Source organism: Ambystoma mexicanum, chromosome 3q, assembly GCF_040938575.1.
Source record: "Ambystoma mexicanum isolate Mex_15411 chromosome 3q, UKY_AmexF1_1, whole genome shotgun sequence".
Taxonomy (NCBI): domain Eukaryota; kingdom Metazoa; phylum Chordata; class Amphibia; order Caudata; family Ambystomatidae; genus Ambystoma; species Ambystoma mexicanum.
Window position 1 is genome coordinate 880,510,067 of NC_090926.1, and position 16,840 is coordinate 880,526,906.

Genomic DNA, 16,840 nt, shown 5'->3' on the forward strand with positions numbered 1-16,840 from the left:
CGAACAATAAATAAAACGTATGCATGAAGTATAGTATCATCAAGCGGTTTATCCTTGTTGTTGTTATATTGTAAAGCGCTTTGGCGTAAAGCGCTATATAAACAAAATAAACATAAACATAAATTATATGACAATGCATAATGATAAGACTGCAGAAACAGTGATGCCCCGGCAGTAGACATGGGGCCTCATTCCGAGTCCGGCGCTAACCAATGGCGGTAGCAGGGCCTTGGTCGGCACCCGACCCATACCGGCACCGCCCTGGTGGAATGGGAAATTACCGCCCTATTCCGAGTTGACCAGGGCGGTAATTTCCCATTCCCCAGGGCTCTTCCCCATTCCCAAATGAGCCCCCATAGGACTATTGGCTAAAAAGCCCCTTTGCGCCCTCGTCCCTAACTTCTGCTAAAAGCAGGCGTTAAGTACGAGGGCGCAAAGGGAACTCGGAATGTGGCAGTAAGGGATTACCGGCGTCGGTCTCGTTAACGGTGACCAGTATCCCTTACCGCCATTCTCGGAATGAGGCCCATTAACTTGTATTGAGAGGCTCATTATGAGTATCGTGGTAATGGTAAAAACAGGAGCTTTCGAGAATTCCAATCGATTTTCCCCTCAGCTTATTATGAGCAATGAGACATTTTATACATTCCTATTTTACATGGGTCTCATTTTGGCCCCCATTTCAGAACACGTTTTGTGAAGGGCAAGGCTAGCTTATTTTCTGGAATTGACAGAGCAGATAGCGCCTTCTTATGATCATGATTCATGGGGTTCACGCATTTGTGTGTGTCAGGGGAGGGTTGGGGAAGCCCACGGATCTCATTAAGAGTCTGGCTGTGTGAGAAGAAGTTATGTTGTAACGGCCACTTAACCCACCACTGAATCCTAAGAACGGAGGTGAAGTGGGGGATTCACCTGCAAGATGGAACTGGGGGTAAATCCTACACTTTACTTCCAACATCATCGTGTTTACTGCAGTAGAATTACCACTCACAGTAAATCCGATGAAATCCCCATGGGCTCCAAAAAGGGGATGACTCTGCTGTTACCCCAATTGCAATTCCATGGTAAATCCGCAGGACCAAGTGGCAGTAATAGTAAATGAGTTTGGTGGTCATTCAAATGGAGGCTACTGCAACATTATCATTCATCCAATCAGATAAAGAGATCATGGGATCCCTTACCACAGTCATTCGAAAATCAACAGATTTTGAAGACAAGGGGGTTCGAATCCCTTAGCATTTCATGTTGAGAAATTGATGGCAGGGCCTTATGTCCAATAATGTATATTGTCAATTGTAAGAGGCAGTTGAGGGTGGGCAGTGTTAGGCGTTTGACCTGTAGGATGAGCCACAGTGATATGTAGCTTGGGGAAGACGGTCAGATCGGGTGATGATCATTAGTGTGGTGTGGTTGAGACCTGAATTGCAACGAGAAGCAGTAGGAACGGGCCAGGGATTTGTTACATATTAACCCTCAATCTCAGCAAACAGTTCCATACACAATTATATAAATCACATGATCAGGAACCTTTGCACTAGAATAGTTGTATTCTTTTTTAAGTACCACCTGTAACTAGGACGTTGTGTGGACATGGCAGAAGGTTTGATTTCCAATAGGTGATACAAAGAGATATCCAGGGTCATGTACTGCTTTGATATCCATTTTAATCTTTCTCAGAATTACATGTGTGAGGAAATCCTACCCTAGGATATTTGAGGATGACTGACAGACGGTCAGCTAGAAATGCCACAATGATCATCATCCGTGAGTTCGAGCCCTGGCTGGATAGGATACACTAAACAGGCAGTGTTGGGAAGAAATCCTTCAACCTCCTCTCGCCCACCACCAAGCCATAATGTCACTATGCAAGGAAAGAAGAGCTGATGTAATCCAGTGCATCCTTCTTAGCCCTACCTGTGTATTTTCCGCACATCTACTCTTAAGATCTTGGGAGGAACAAAGGAGAGAGGGAATATCTGGCTTAAACCAGCAAGAGATTACCTCGTGGGGCCTTTAAGGCAGTAGGGTAAACAATGTATGATTGATAGGGTAGCACAAAAGAAGCCCTCTGTGCCACATTTTATGTTTTAGATTCATGCCGCCCTTTCAGAGGTGTTCTGTATGAGATAGGGGTTTAATGGTCTAGGTTTATAGTGCCCCTAAACTGCAGTTAAACCTCAGCGGGGAACCCTTAGCTAGAGTGGGTGGTACTCAACATCTGCAGGAGGCCCGGCCTAAAGGGCCGGGGTGGCTAGTAGCTGCAAACCAGGGCTTTTTAAACTACATGTATCTATTGCCAGGGACCAAAGACAAGACAATCCATGCAGAGATTGGGGGGAGGTGAGAGAGACCTCGATCACAAAAAAGGGTTGGCTATATTTCCGCCACTAAATACAGATCGTACTGTGAATAGAAAGGACCCTAAAATTGACACTTTACTGCATGGCGCAGTCAGCTGGACCAATCCCGCTCTACTCCATAACCTTGTTGAGGATGCCTTCCTTGTCTGTAGGCTGGGTACAAAAAAATACCCCGGACTACTCACTCAATGGGACACTGCACACTAGGGTAGTGGTAGACGAGCCTGTCCTGAGCTTGCAAAAGGAGTTGAATGTCAGCAATATGAAATCTCCAACCTTCTGTCATTTACATGTTTTTGCACATTTGCATAATACGCAACACTGTAAAGAAATTAACTTGTCACAAATTGAATAGTGTTGGTGTTATTGTTGAGGGCTAGACTTACATGGGTATACTAATCTGACAGATACAAGAGTTTACTAAGCCAACTGAATTCTTAGGGGACAATCTTCCATGGATACCTGGTATTAGCATGGGGAACGCAATCTGTAATCCCTTATGCACTCTTCCCCTGCCATTTTAATTGGAGCATTGCTGCTGCATGGAGTAGGCCAGATTCATAAACTCTCCTATCATCAGGTTGTTATGCAGGGACTTCTCAGTCAGGCACCATGAGAATCCCGGCATGGCATTGCTCCAACTAAGTCTCAACCCTGCTCCTCTACAATGTCTTGCACTCCATCACAATAGAACTGAGCTGTACCCCTCCCAGGGCATGGCCACGGTCACTCACTCCCATGCATCTGCAATAAAAATACAGCTCGACTTCTCGCACCCAAACACGCATCACCACTTCCAATAAAATAGAGCCAAGTCCCACAATAAAAATTCAGTCCAGCTGTGCACATAATCACTCTCCTTGACTCTCCTCCTGCCCTGAGTTCTATGGGCCACTAGTATGGACCTAGACACTCCGCGCTTACCTCAGGCTCCCTGACAAATGCACATATGCATTTTCTATTATTGGGACCTAGCCACTTGCAACCTACATTGGTGCAGGATATAAATGCACACACGCATTTTAGAACCCTACCACCACATCTCACATCTCGGACCTCCTAAATGCGTTCACCACCACAGCGCTTCGAGGCCATACCAATGGCAGTAGGCACTATACGAATGCCATCAATGTCAGGGTGATCTTTCCCGGCACACCGCAAATATCCTTCAATCGTGACTTGCCTTTTTAAATGCTGATAGTATTACTCACCTCCTCTTGGGCGTTGGGTGGGGGACAATAAATGCGCCCATTATCCCTGCTTTGAGTATGCACTTCCAATGGCAACTCCTGGTGCTAATATCCTCAAGACCTAACCCTTCCCACTGGAGAAAATGATTGACGCTGTCACTGTCCCATAAGGTTTGTGTGCTCTTTATTCAGCTTAATGCGTATGTTTCCCATTTCAGTGACAGAAAGGGAGGACTCTGCAGTGGAATACTCACTAATCCATATAAAGGAGCACCAGGAAGGGGAGGAGTGCTGATGACAGGTAAGTGTATGGTAGCCAATTAGTCCTAGTGCTCTGTGTTAGCAACTATTGAAAAGAAAGCGCTCTGTGTCACATTACCAAGGCCAGCGTGCTGCAACAGTGCAGGTTCAATGCTAAACAGTTCAAGTAAATTTACTCTATAGCGATCTATCAGTGTTTATAGGAAGCAGTCGGCAAAACACAATGTTAAGAGAGGGAGCCTGGCTTTAGTGAAAGCTGGTCGGGCGGCGACTCCTCTCTAAAGCCTATTTCATTCGGTTAGCTGTCACTTTTTCATTGTATCTGTGATTATATGATGATAGTTTGTCGCGTCTTGTTAGAAAGCAGATATAGCCAGAAACCGCTAATGATTACTGTAGAATAGTGACTTCTCAAGACTGCGCCAAAAATGTTTAGCACAAAAACTGAATTGGTTATCATGAGTTCATTTTATTTTCTGATGCCCTTAAACTGACGCGTGTTTCGTCTGGTTACAGCCTTTTTTAAAACAGGGCATAGTCCTAGTCCATTCAACGTTCATGAGCACATGTTGTGTCTCCATAACATGACAATAAGCCACATTTACCATATGTTATAAAACCATGAAATTACAAAAGGCAATGATGTTTGTTATATACAGTTCAAATAACCATGGGTCAACCATGACATAAGGACAGAGAAAATGGGGGCGACATACTTTTGAGACTGAGGCAAGCTGAAGCAAGAATTGTTCTTTAGATGCCACTGCGACAGGGTTGAACTCTGATAATGAGATGATACCCTCCCTCTGAAAATATCAGTTCAACATAATATCACGTAACAAGAGCCGAATTTGACTATGCCCTGTTTTTAAAAAGGCTGTAACCAGCTGAACCACATGTCAGTTTATGGGCATCGGAAAATAAAATGAACTCACGATAACCAATGAAGTTTTTGTGCTAACCTTTTTTGGCGCAGTCTTGAGAAGTCATTGTTCTACAAAAACCCAATGTTAGTCTGCATTAAATAGTAATGCATATAATTAATGGTGTATGAACGCACCCTTCTCCTGGCATCAGTGTACCTTTCAATCGTTTAAATGGTGACACAAATTGCTAAAGTTTAGCAATGTGTATGTTATTGTATGACATGATGCTAGGATCTCTACTACTACACACCACTGCCATTTGCATGGTCTCCGGGAGCTCTGGCAGATCTGAAGGGGAGAGTGGCGGGCAGGGCTGGTGGGGAGAGAGGGACACTGCTAAGCAGATGTGCGCAGACCGGAAGTATCCTCAGCCCAAGGTGTTCTGTGTCAGGGACATAGCAGAGTTTGTGTCCAGAAGGGCTTTAGTGGTGATGTGCACAGACCGGAAGTATCCTCAGCCCTGCACAGTGAGGCTTGAGGTGTTCTCTGTTATGGGCATAGCAGAGCTTGTGTCCAGAAGGGCTGAGGTGGTGATGTGCGCAGACCGGAAGTATCCTCAGCCCAGAAAAGTGATGCTCGAGGTGTTCTCTGTCAGGGGCATAGCAGAGCTTGTGTCCAGAAGGGCTGTAGTGGTGTTGTGCGCAGACCGGAAGTATCCTCAGCCCAGCAAAGTGAAGCTCGAGGTGTTCTCTGTCAGGGGCATAGCAGAGTTTGTGTCCAGAAGGGCTGTAGTGGTGATGTGCGCAGACCGGAAGTATCCTCAGCCCTGCACAGTGAGACTCGAGGTGTTCTGTGTCAGGGGCATAGCAGAGTTTGTGTCCAGAAGGGCTTTAGTGGTGATGTGCGCCAACCGGAAGTGTCCTCAGCCCTGCACAGTGAGGCTCGAGGTGTTCTGTGTCAGGGGCATAGCAGAGCTTGTGTCCAGAAGGGCTGTAGTGGTGATGTGCGCAGACCGGAAGTATCCTCAGCCCAGCAAAGTGATGCTCGAGGTGTTCTCTGTCAGGGGCATAGCAGAGCTTGTGTCCAGAAGGGCTGTAGTGGTGATGTGCGCAGACCGGAAGTATCCTCAGCCCAGCAAAGTGATGCTCGAGGTGTTCTCTGTCAGGGGCATAGCAGAGCTTGTGTCCAGAAGGGCTGTAGTGGTGATGTGCGCAGACCGGAAGTATCCTCAGCCCTGCACAGTGAGACTCGAGGTGTTCTGTGTCAGGGGCATAGCAGAGTTTGTGTCCAGAAGGGCTTTAGTGGTGATGTGCGCAGACCGGAAGTATCCTCAGCCCAGCAAAGTGATGCTCGAGGTGTTCTGTGTCAGGGGCATAGCAGAGTTTGTGTCCAGAAGGGCTGTAGTGGTGATGTGCGCAGACCGGAAGTATCCTCAGCCCTGCACAGTGAGGCTCGAGGTGTTCTGTGTCAGGGGCATAGCGGTGTTTGTGTCCAGAAGGGCTGTAGTGGTGATGTGCGCAGATCGGAAGTATCCTCAGCCCTGCACAGTGAGGCTCGAGGTGTTCTGTGTCAGGGGCATAGAAGAGCTTGTGTCCAGAAGGGCTGTAGTGGTGATGTGCGCAGACCGGAAGTATCCTCAGCCCAGCAAAGTGATGCTCGAGGTGTTCTCTGTCAGGGGCATAGCAGAGCTTGTGTCCAGAAGGGCTGTAGTGGTGATGTGCGCAGACCGGAAGTATCCTCAGCCCTGCACAGTGAGACTCAAGGTGTTCTGTGTCAGGGGCATAGCGGTGTTTGTGTCCAGAAGGGCTGCAGTGGTGATGTGCGCAGATCGGAAGTATCCTCAGCCCTGCACAGTGAGGCTCGAGGTGTTCTGTGTCAGGGGCATAGAAGAGCTTGTGTCCAGAAGGGCTGCAGTGGTGATGTGCGCAGACCGGAAGTATCCTCAGCCCAGCAAAGTGATGCTCGAGGTGTTCTCTGTCAGGGGCATAGCAGAGTTTGTGTCCAGAAGGGCTGTAGTGGTGATGTGCGCAGACCGGAAGTATCCTCAGCCCTGCACAGTGAGGCTCGAGGTGTTCTGTGTCAGGGGCATAGCAGAGTTTGTGTCCAGAAGGGCTTTAGTGGTGATGTGCGCCGACCGGAAGTATCCTCAGCCCAGCAAAGTGATGCTCGAGGTGTTCTGTGTAAGGGGCATAGCAGAGTTTGTGTCCAGAAGGGCTGTAGTGGTGATGTGCGCAGACCGGAAGTATCCTCAGCCCTGCACAGTGAGGCTCGAGGTGTTCTGTGTCAGGGGCATAGCAGAGTTTGTGTCCAGAATGGCTGTAGTGGTGATGTGCGCAGACCGGAAGTAGCCTCCGCCCTGCACAGTGAGGCTCGAGGTGTTCTGTGTCAGGGGCATAGCAGAGTCTGTGTCCAGAAGGGCATTTTGTGTGCCCCTTGGGCGGGGCTGTGGCATGTAAGTTGGTTATAGAGTGGGGAATTAAAATGATGTGCACAAGTTGGTCTGCGGGAAGTGTGCCTGAGAGCAGAAGTTGTTATATTAGCGGGTAAGAGGGGAAGCTTACAGTGAGCCCTAAGGAACCAGAAATAGTATTTTATCCCATGCAGCATAGCTGCTTGAGCGCAAATCCCAGTGTAGTGCAAAGCATGCTGGAACACCAGGGAGCGAGGCAGGGCGCTACCTAACCTCTTCCTGTTGGACAGCGAGCTAGCATTCTGTGGGACAAGTGGAAGCCAACGCCACATTGTACTATGAATAGAATTGTGCTGGCATAGAGCAGTAAGCTCATTGGCTGGTTGGTTAGACTAGAACCCATTGGTCAGGCTTATACCTGGGGCTATGGTCGACTTGATGCCTATAGAGTTGCTGGGGTAGAGACAGCAGAGCCTTCAATAAGAAGACATTAAAAATCCCAATCTTTAAAGGTTTCCTGAGGGTAAGGTGATCCAGAGAGTGCGGGCTCCCTTTGGAAGTATGTTTCAGAGTTTGGCTGGAGTGTTGGAGACGGACATTTCCTCCCTGGCTCTTTCTGGCATAGCATGTGCTTTCCAGCACTGTATGTCAGTGGATCTCAGTGACGTTCTTGATTGGTATTTGGAGATCTTTGCCAGGCGCTGAAGGGCTCTGTGAATGACGCCGAGTGCTTTAAAAGGGATTATTTTCTTGGTTTATAGCCATTGAGGTAGTCCTAGAGCATTGCGTGTTCGCTCTTGTAGAGTTTGAGTAGTTGCTGCTGTGGTTTCGTGATTCATTGAAGCTTCTTAGTAAGGCAATCAAGAACGCCAAGATACATGATTTTGGCAAAAATGGATTCTTGAGAAAACCAGTGATATGATGGGTAAGTTCCTGTGGGGGAAGGCGAGGAAAGGCATGATTCGCCTAACTGAGCATACATGATGAAAGTACTTCTCTACATAAGAATCATAATATTCTTTTACGATGATTTTTGAAGGTTCCCATCATGTGCCCATTACCATATCCAAGGATAACGATGCTTCTGATGTGACATTGGTTGAAACAATCATGATTTCTGTCTTGTCCAGTTTGGGTTTTAAGTTCTGAACTGTCATCCATGTGCTCGCTTACGTGAGGCAGCTGGCGTTTGTATCCTTGTTGGTGTTTTTTTTGTATAGTTGATTTATGTATCATCTGCATGGTTGTAACAGGTACGCCTGTGCTTTTTGATGAGTTTCATAGGTGAGGCCATGTACATATTGATAATCCTGACCCGTGCGGTGCTCCCCAGGGTTTGCTGCGTGAGTTAGACCTGAATCGGGCAATCCCAGTGACTTCTGTTTTGCCTGTGAGGAAAGACTTCATCTACTAAGTTATTTCAAGCAACACATGCAGGTAACCACCCATACAAGTAGCTTTGGAGGATACTGCCAAAAGTAGAACCTCAGATATTAAACAGCAGACATGCAGTTTCACTCTAAGAGTGAAGTCAATGTGCAAACGGCATTATTACATCTTGGGAAGATGTTAAAGGCAATTTGCCAATGACAGTGTTCACCATTACCACTGGGGGTAATCTGAGAAATCATCCAGTTGGAGGAATACCACTGTACCAGTATTCATGGTGGTGGATTTCCTGAAATGCTGCCGATGATATTTCAGAAACGGCACTGAAAATATGTTTTTCCTTCAATTCCCAGCTCATTCTGAGGGTGGAAATGGGTAGTGTAAAGAAGTAATTTGTACCCATATTGTAATTTGTTTTAAAGCACAAAAGCATCAGTTCTTTCCCTTTTATGGATTACATGGGAAAGGTGGGAGAAGGTACCTATTTCCAATGTTACCATTGGGACTCTTCTGTACAAGAAAATACATTTTTAAAAATCAGTGGCGATTGACATTTTGATACAAACAGCACATTTTGTACCTTGATATCCAGTGGTATTTACGACCAGGTGTTTGCCCCTGTAATACCGCCATGATATTTGTTACACTACCTGTAACATGGTAGGTGCAAAAACGGAAATTTTTTCAAATGCACCCTATTTTAGATTTACCACAGAGGATATCAATAACCTAAAGTGTACTCCCTTGTGGGAAGTGGTATACACAGTTGCGGCAGACTGCAGCTGGGTATTAAGAGTAGGGGTAGAGGACTAACACCAGGGCAGGGAACTCCCTACAAACTGAAACAACAACCTTCCTTCATGGAACTGCCTGGGATACAGACACAGCTTTTGGAACCTTTCCCACAAATTGATACACAGTGGCTAAAAAGGTCCCACTGAACTCCGAGAAATACTGCCATCTTAACGGGAGACTCCGAAATAAACAACAATTGATGGGCATGGCAAGAAAGAGTAAATGTCCTTGCACACCTATGATAATCCTCAAGCAGACGTGTCCTAGAAGACACCCGAGGTCTGTGAAGGGCCAGGAAAAAAAACTCAGACACAGTGGGCTCATGGGTTTGGTCATAGACTTTTATTAAACAAAAGTGGGTTTGGAAAATGCCTCTAGAGATATTTTCCCTACCAAAACAAAACTAATCGGTAGGTACTTCATCAGGGTGCCCAAAACAATCAGTCCTGTGTCCAAAGTACTATTGTGACCCTCATATTCTAAAATCAACTCTAACGTGAAAGGGAAATGTGTACAAATGCTCAAAAGAAGAAATGTTTAACTCCAACACAAATGTCCCAGGTGGATACAGTTCACAGTGCTAATTCCCTTCCCCTGGATTTCCCTTCACTTAATAGCAGTTCCTTGAGTTTTTTTAAGTCAACAGATTTAGTATTCAAAGTAACTTGATTGGCAATCTTAATCTTAATAGACTGCCTGGTCTCCTGTCAGGCTTATTTTCCTCCTGAATATGTTTCACTCACACTCCTTGGTTATCTCTTGTTATATACGCCTGGTTTTCCCAAGAACTGCTTGAGCTTAGGGCAAAAAAAAGGACGGTGCTCTCCCATTGGAAAGTAAACTCAAAAGACTCTTCAAACTCAGTTTTTAAGTCTATCACCAAAGAATATAAAACGGCCATCATTAAAGCAAAAGCATCCTCGTTCAACTCAATAGCAAATGCAAAATCAGGAACCAAGGACATTTTTGCCATCTTCAGGGAATTGGAAACCCCTGTCACCTCCCCCCGCCAACACTCCACAAAGATGAAGATTGGTGCAACACTATCCAGACTGCTATGTTGGACAAACTCAACTTGCTCCAGAATAAAATCTTAGCCCATCAACAGGCCCTCAGTCACCTAATATCTCAATTACAAAACAGTACTGCTGGTGACTACCCCCCCTTTACATTCAAGGATCTGAGTGAACAAGAAGGTATCGCCCTCCTCAAATCAATTAAACCAACCTCTTGCAAAGGGGACGTATGCCTGGCTCAACTGATTAAAGACTGTGCTCTTTCCCTTGCCCCATTCCTCACAGAATTCATTAATGCCTCCTTCCAGTCAGGCCACGTCCCTACTGGTCTCAAGGCACCCTGGGTACGTTCTCTCCTTAAAAAACCAACACTTGACCCAACTGTCCCAGGGAACTACAGACCCATTACGACAGTCACTATCCTTTTAAAAATTCTTGACAAGGCAGCTTATCTGCAAATACAAAAATTCCTTGAGGCTAACAACTTGCTTGGCCTCCAGCAGTCGGGTTTCCGTCCGGGGCACAGTACGAAAACTGCGCTCCTAGACTTAAAAAATCAAATGGATGCTTTAAGAGGTGTGGGCAAACCCGCCCTCCTTCTACCCCTTGCTTTGTCCACTGCATTTGATTTGGTGAATGACAATACCCTGTGTCACCATCTCTCCTCTGCTGCCAACTTCTCCCCTACGGCCATTGCTTGGATCACCTAGTTTCTCCAGGAAAGGGTTATGAAAGTCTTCTCTGACTCAGCCTGTGCCCACCCCAGCTTCATTAAATGTGGTGTCCCACAGGGCTCCTGCATCTCACCCACCCTGTACAACCTGTTTACCAGGCCACTGTTCCACATCCTGGACGCCTTGGGCATCACATACACCAACTATGCTGATGATACACAGGTCCTCATCTCCCTTACGGGTGACTATGAAGCCAATATGGCTACCCTCAAGTCCATATATTCCACCATCCAAACTTGGATGGCAGAAACTGGTTGTGTCTTAACGGAGACAAAACCGAGCTTCTGGTAATCGGATCTCCTGCCACCCTCAGGAAATTGGGCAAACAATACAGCTTGTTTATGATTGACCACCTGACAATCCCAGTATCACAAGCTGTAAAATCCCTGGTGGTCTACCTGGACTCTGACCTCTCTATGAACAGGCAGGTCAATGCCATTGCATCGACCTCAACCTATCACTCAAAACTGATCAACGCAGCCAGACCATTTTTCTCTGAACAATAACCTGCTAGAGCAATAATTGGATCTAGGTTAGACTATTGCAATGCCCTCTTTCTAGGGACATCCATTAAAAACTTTACCAAACTCCAGATAGTCCAGAATAATGCCCTCAGGGCTACCACTGGCATCTCCAAAAGGGAGCAAATATCTGAAACTAGGAAGCAGGTTCACTGGCTCCCCATTAAAGAGAGGATAGTCTTCAAAGCTCTCGCCTTAACACACAAATGCATACACAACCGGGCACCTTTGACCTGGCTCAAATAGTTGTTAAGCCAGTTCCTACTAGCCCACAAGAATGGCCTAATCTAATAGGATATCCGTTCCTAAAACAAAGAGAGTGCGTGCAGGAGGTTCTAGTTTCCCAGTTCTGGCAGTGACACATTGGAACACCCTGCCCCCCAGGTTAGAAATGTTAAATCACACCTAGCCTTCAGAAAGCTAATTAAAACCTTGTTGTTCACCTAACCATTCATTTTGCACCTTTTCCTATGAATATTGCATTCTCCAGTTTGACTATTTCTGTACCTCTCAATGAAACCGTATCATGCTCGCTGTAACCAAAAGCCTAGTATCCCAATGTAACTTAGACAATTTTGTGCAACTAAGACTATCTCATATCATGCTCACTGTAACCAAGAGCCTAGTATCCCTAATGTAACTAAGACTATTTCGTGTAACTAAGACAATTGCTTGCAACAGCGCCTCAATGCCCTTGGGCTGCGAGTGTGCTCTACAAATAAATAAAATAAATAAATATCTTTGTCAGGATTTCCTCATGTAATATATTTCATATGTTGTCCAACTTGGTCTTGCCTGACACACTCTGCTGCGGAGACTTGCTTTATATGTAGTTACAAAAAACTAGGGGTTGTTAAAGTAGACAGTGCGCTAGTTAATATTGCCACAAGTAAATATGGTACAAGATAAATGTCTTGGTGGTGGGATGAGCTGCATCAGAAACACTCCATATGGTACCCCCTAGCAGGTGCCAAACAACACTAGCTGACAGAGAGAATTGGAGGTTAGTTGAACGCGCCAATCACATGTGTTGAAATCTATATTATTTCAGAAAAGTCTTTGGGCGAAATAGGTTTATTCCAATTTTTATTCTGGTTTGGAATAGTGCACCAGCCGACAGCTAAATGGGAAGCCAACCTTATACAAAGTTTGCAAACTATGGTTGAATTATTGATCATGCATGCAGAAAGAGAACACACCCGAGTTGTATCTCATATTGACAGTGTCAAAGAAGAAATTAAAGCTATGCCTAATCCAGAAACCACCAAAGCGAAGAATTTTGAAAAAATGAACGAAATACTTAGAGAATATTAAGATTAAATTAAATTAAGGAAATGTTGTAAATATTTCAGAGACGATCAAGACTATAGGCAAGACAGAGTACACACTTTTCAATCCAAATATGACATTGTTCCCTCCAAATCACGCAATAGTACAGCCAATATCAGTCCTACTAGTTCAGACCCAGACTCAGACAGAGACACACAGACAACCAACGAGCCAGCTGCTAAGTCTGACACGACTTTGAATACAGGAAAAGGTTTTTTAGAACAAATACGACGTTACAGAAAGGGCAGCCAACAAACATACGATACCAAACAAGTAAGATTCCGAGACCCAATCGTATCAAATACTATAACAACAACTACCATGTTAGGGGCAGCAGGGGAGGCAAATATCAGCACAGGGCCATACTTACAGTCCGGCCACACCGGAATTTTAACAAGGGCCAATGCAAGGAAACAACAAAACAAATGAGTAATCCCGATTTAGTGGTCAATTTATCCAATCGCACTTTGACTCCAGATGAAATCAGAGTGCTAAATAAAGGTCTCTCATTTGCACCTACGACCAGCACAGACTATGTCCAATTTCAAATAGATCTGTTCAAATTCATCAGAAAATTGAAAAAAAGATTCTACTCAAATCAAAACTTATGTTTCCAAACCGCCATTACCACCTTCAATCATTACTCAGTTCTCAAAAGACTCATCCACCCTATATAAACTTGCCTCTAAACATTGACACCTTCTACATTTGGACAAAGATCTTGCCCCCTATATGACGGAAAGGCCTAAGTTCACCTTTACTAAAGCCAATACACTTAGGAACCAACTTAGTCCTTCTTTCTTTAATCCTAAAGACACCCCAATGTCTTCTCAATGGTTGAAACAGCCTGTTGGTTTCTACAAATGTGGCAATTGCAACCAATGCCAATTTGCACTTCAGAACTGTCAAGAGTTTGCAGATATTAGAGGGATACCTATCCAAATCAAAGATTTCATCAATTGTAAATCTAAATCAGTTGTATATGCGATCATATGTGTATGTCACAAACTATACATAGGCAGCACCATAAGACAATTGCGCACACACATTAGAGAGCTTTTTTCAAGTCTTACCAAACAAGACACTAATTTGCCACTGGCAAATCCAACATCAAATGGATAACAAAGCTGATATTCGCTTCATAGGTTTGAGCAGAGTGAAATGTGGCAAATGAGGTGGCAATACATGCCTCAAACTCAGACAATTAGAATCAAAGCTCTTTGTCATTTTCGCTGTACCTATACAGGTCTTAACACAGACCATGAAATGCATGTATTCTTATAATCAATTTGGCATTTATTTCCTGTTATCATCAATGTCAGTTAATTTTTTGACATTATTCGATATTGTTCTAAATCTCTGGACTTAGATCTTGAATGTGGCGATCACTAATATCAAATCTGGTATGACATATATGTTGTTAACTCATAACTATGGTATGATATTGCACACTTATTACAGCCTCTCCCTGCCACCTACATCCACAGATTACTGATTTTTAATAATTTCTCTATTCCAAATTACCAGTAATATTGTATCTGTTATTTTATTATTATTATTATTATAACATACAACAATCAGATGAATATTTGTATACGTCCTATACACAGATTTGAACATATCTCTATTCAAATTACTTTCTTATTTAAGAATATTCCACTATTGTAATTGCACATGCTTTTCTTTAATCTTTGCACTCCATCCATTACTAGCTTTGATTTAATTCCATTTGGACGCACTCGCGATGGAGTGCAGGACCTCATTTGTTTACTAACGTGCATCTGACGTCATGCGCATCATTGGCGCATGACGTCACACGCACTATCGGCGCCTCTGAGCACTAATGACCACACGTTTTTTGTGCCCCTTTTTTTACATATCGCTTTACTTCTCCATTTTCAGATTTGCTTACTCCTTAACCAGATAGTATTTTACAACTTACATTATTATGAACAAATTATAATCAGGGTAAGTTATTTGTTACTTCCTGTGACTTTACTTCCTGGGTACAAGAGCGAGCTCACTTGATGTTTATCTTCATATAGGTTGCTAGCACTTCTGCTTTGACTCTGCCTACATGCCATCAGTGGCATTTTTTGCTCACTAAGACAGACGGTATGTTTTCTCTCTTATTTAGATATCACATTTTATGCTCAAGCTGTTACACAGCTGCCATTTACCTAACTCACGCATTCCCGCGCCTTTATGGACTTTGTGGGTGTCACATAGACACGCTGGTGTGGAAATTTGTTTCCATTAGGGCAATTTACACTGTTAACCCCACTACATTTTTGGTGTTTCTCCTTTTAGTCACTCGTATACATTCGCCTCTAAACATATAGTATATATATTTCTTTTTTTCACTACTTTTATACATAAACTTACTTGCATTTGCTCTATGCCTATGAGATGTTTCCATATGCACGATATTACAAAGAAACTGTTACCTAGTACCCTTTGCCCAATGTATCCAATTGTATTTTGCGGTCTCAATGCTATTTGCTGTTTTCTTTTTATGGTCACTGCAATTCCCATGATGCCAACCAACATCCATCTGAACCATGGTATGGTTTCCAATTCATCTGTATGACCAATTTGTTATTTTTCTTTTTTATTTTTACCAATGGTTTGATGAATGTTTTCTATTCCATCTGGTTTACATTTTATGTTTCGATTAACTCACTGCTTAAATCTGATTCCTCCTCCACTCCATATACATTCCAATCGTTTCTGTTGCAATGCTTTGTGGTCTTTTGTTCATACTATTATTTATATATGTACAGCTTTGATAACGACCTGCAGGGTCGAAACATGTGTCGGCTGGTGCACTATTCCAAACCAGAATAAAAATTGGAATGAACCTATTTCGCCCAAAGACTTTTCTGAAATAATATTGATTTCAACGCATGTGATTGGCGCGTTCAACTAACCTCCAATTCTCTCTGTCAGCTTGCTTTATATGTAGACACTTCTGATTTGCGAATGCCTGGTATACTCTCCTCCAAGGACTTTATTTGTATGCACACCACATGTTCTGCACTTGTTTCCGTATACTTGGTTTCATATACTTGTAACTTGAAATGCCGGGTATACTTTCCTACCAGGGCTTTACATGTGCATGTTGTTCACACTTAGATACTTGACAGTCTTTTCTTATTATTTTGTTCTGTTCCTTTAAGACATATGGCACCCTTTTTCCATTTCATTCATATCATTTACTTCTATTTCCTTTTGGTACCAGTGTCGGAATGCCCCGTTTCCCCTCTCCCCTTGGATGTACTCACCGGGTTACTGTAGCAGGAACCTGCAGCGGCTGGTCAGTGTCCTGCTTGTTCCTTTTGGGATAGCCACCTCTGCCTCATGGTTCCCTTCCTTCTCACAGCTCTCGCTTGCCGGCTGCACATTTCCCTGGACTCCAGTGGCACGGAGGCTGCTTTCTGGTATAACCACATGCCAGGAAGCCATCTTTCCTACTCTGGCATTCCAGGGGCTTACCGTATTCTGCAGTCTGCCTCCCTCGGTTCCTCCCATGAGCTGGTTGACTACACGGGTCTCGCTCACACTTGGCAGTCCCTCGGTAACTCCGAGCGGACAGTAGTTCTCCAGGCAAGCTTTCCTCATCGGCTGATTTCCCAGTTTAAATGTCCCGCCAGCCAAAGCGCGCTCGGAAAAGCTAGAGCGCAGCACGTGTTCCCAGCCTTTCGTGATCTTCATTACTCAGCTCCTTTTCCTCGTGACTGTACTTCTAGCATTAGAAAAAGGGAAGTCAGTTTGTGATAACTTATAGGTAGAGACTGAGGAAGTGTCTTTAGTAGTTTTAGATGGTAAGTTTGGCAAACTATATGTAGAGTTTGAAAAAGGGGCCCCATTAATTCTAAATGACAAGTTATGTCTTGGATAACTCGGTGGAGATGGACATCGAGTTATCTGGGGAGTAATCCTCCCTACTCCCTGTCTCTTCCTTTT

The 16,840-nt window shown here is 44.3% G+C and overlaps 1 protein-coding gene across 2 annotated transcripts in view; it reads left to right on the forward strand.

Annotated features, from left to right (window-relative positions):
* The window catches only part of MILR1 (mast cell immunoglobulin like receptor 1), a 270,232-nt gene that overhangs the window by 241,108 nt on the left and 12,284 nt on the right, over positions 1-16,840 (forward strand). For both annotated transcript variants that reach the window (XM_069655003.1, XM_069655002.1), the window contains one exon: positions 3,772-3,854. In XM_069655003.1, the coding sequence (XP_069511104.1) occupies positions 3,772-3,848 (77 nt within the window). In that variant the 3' untranslated portion in view covers positions 3,849-3,854. The remainder of the gene's footprint in view (positions 1-3,771; positions 3,855-16,840) is intronic.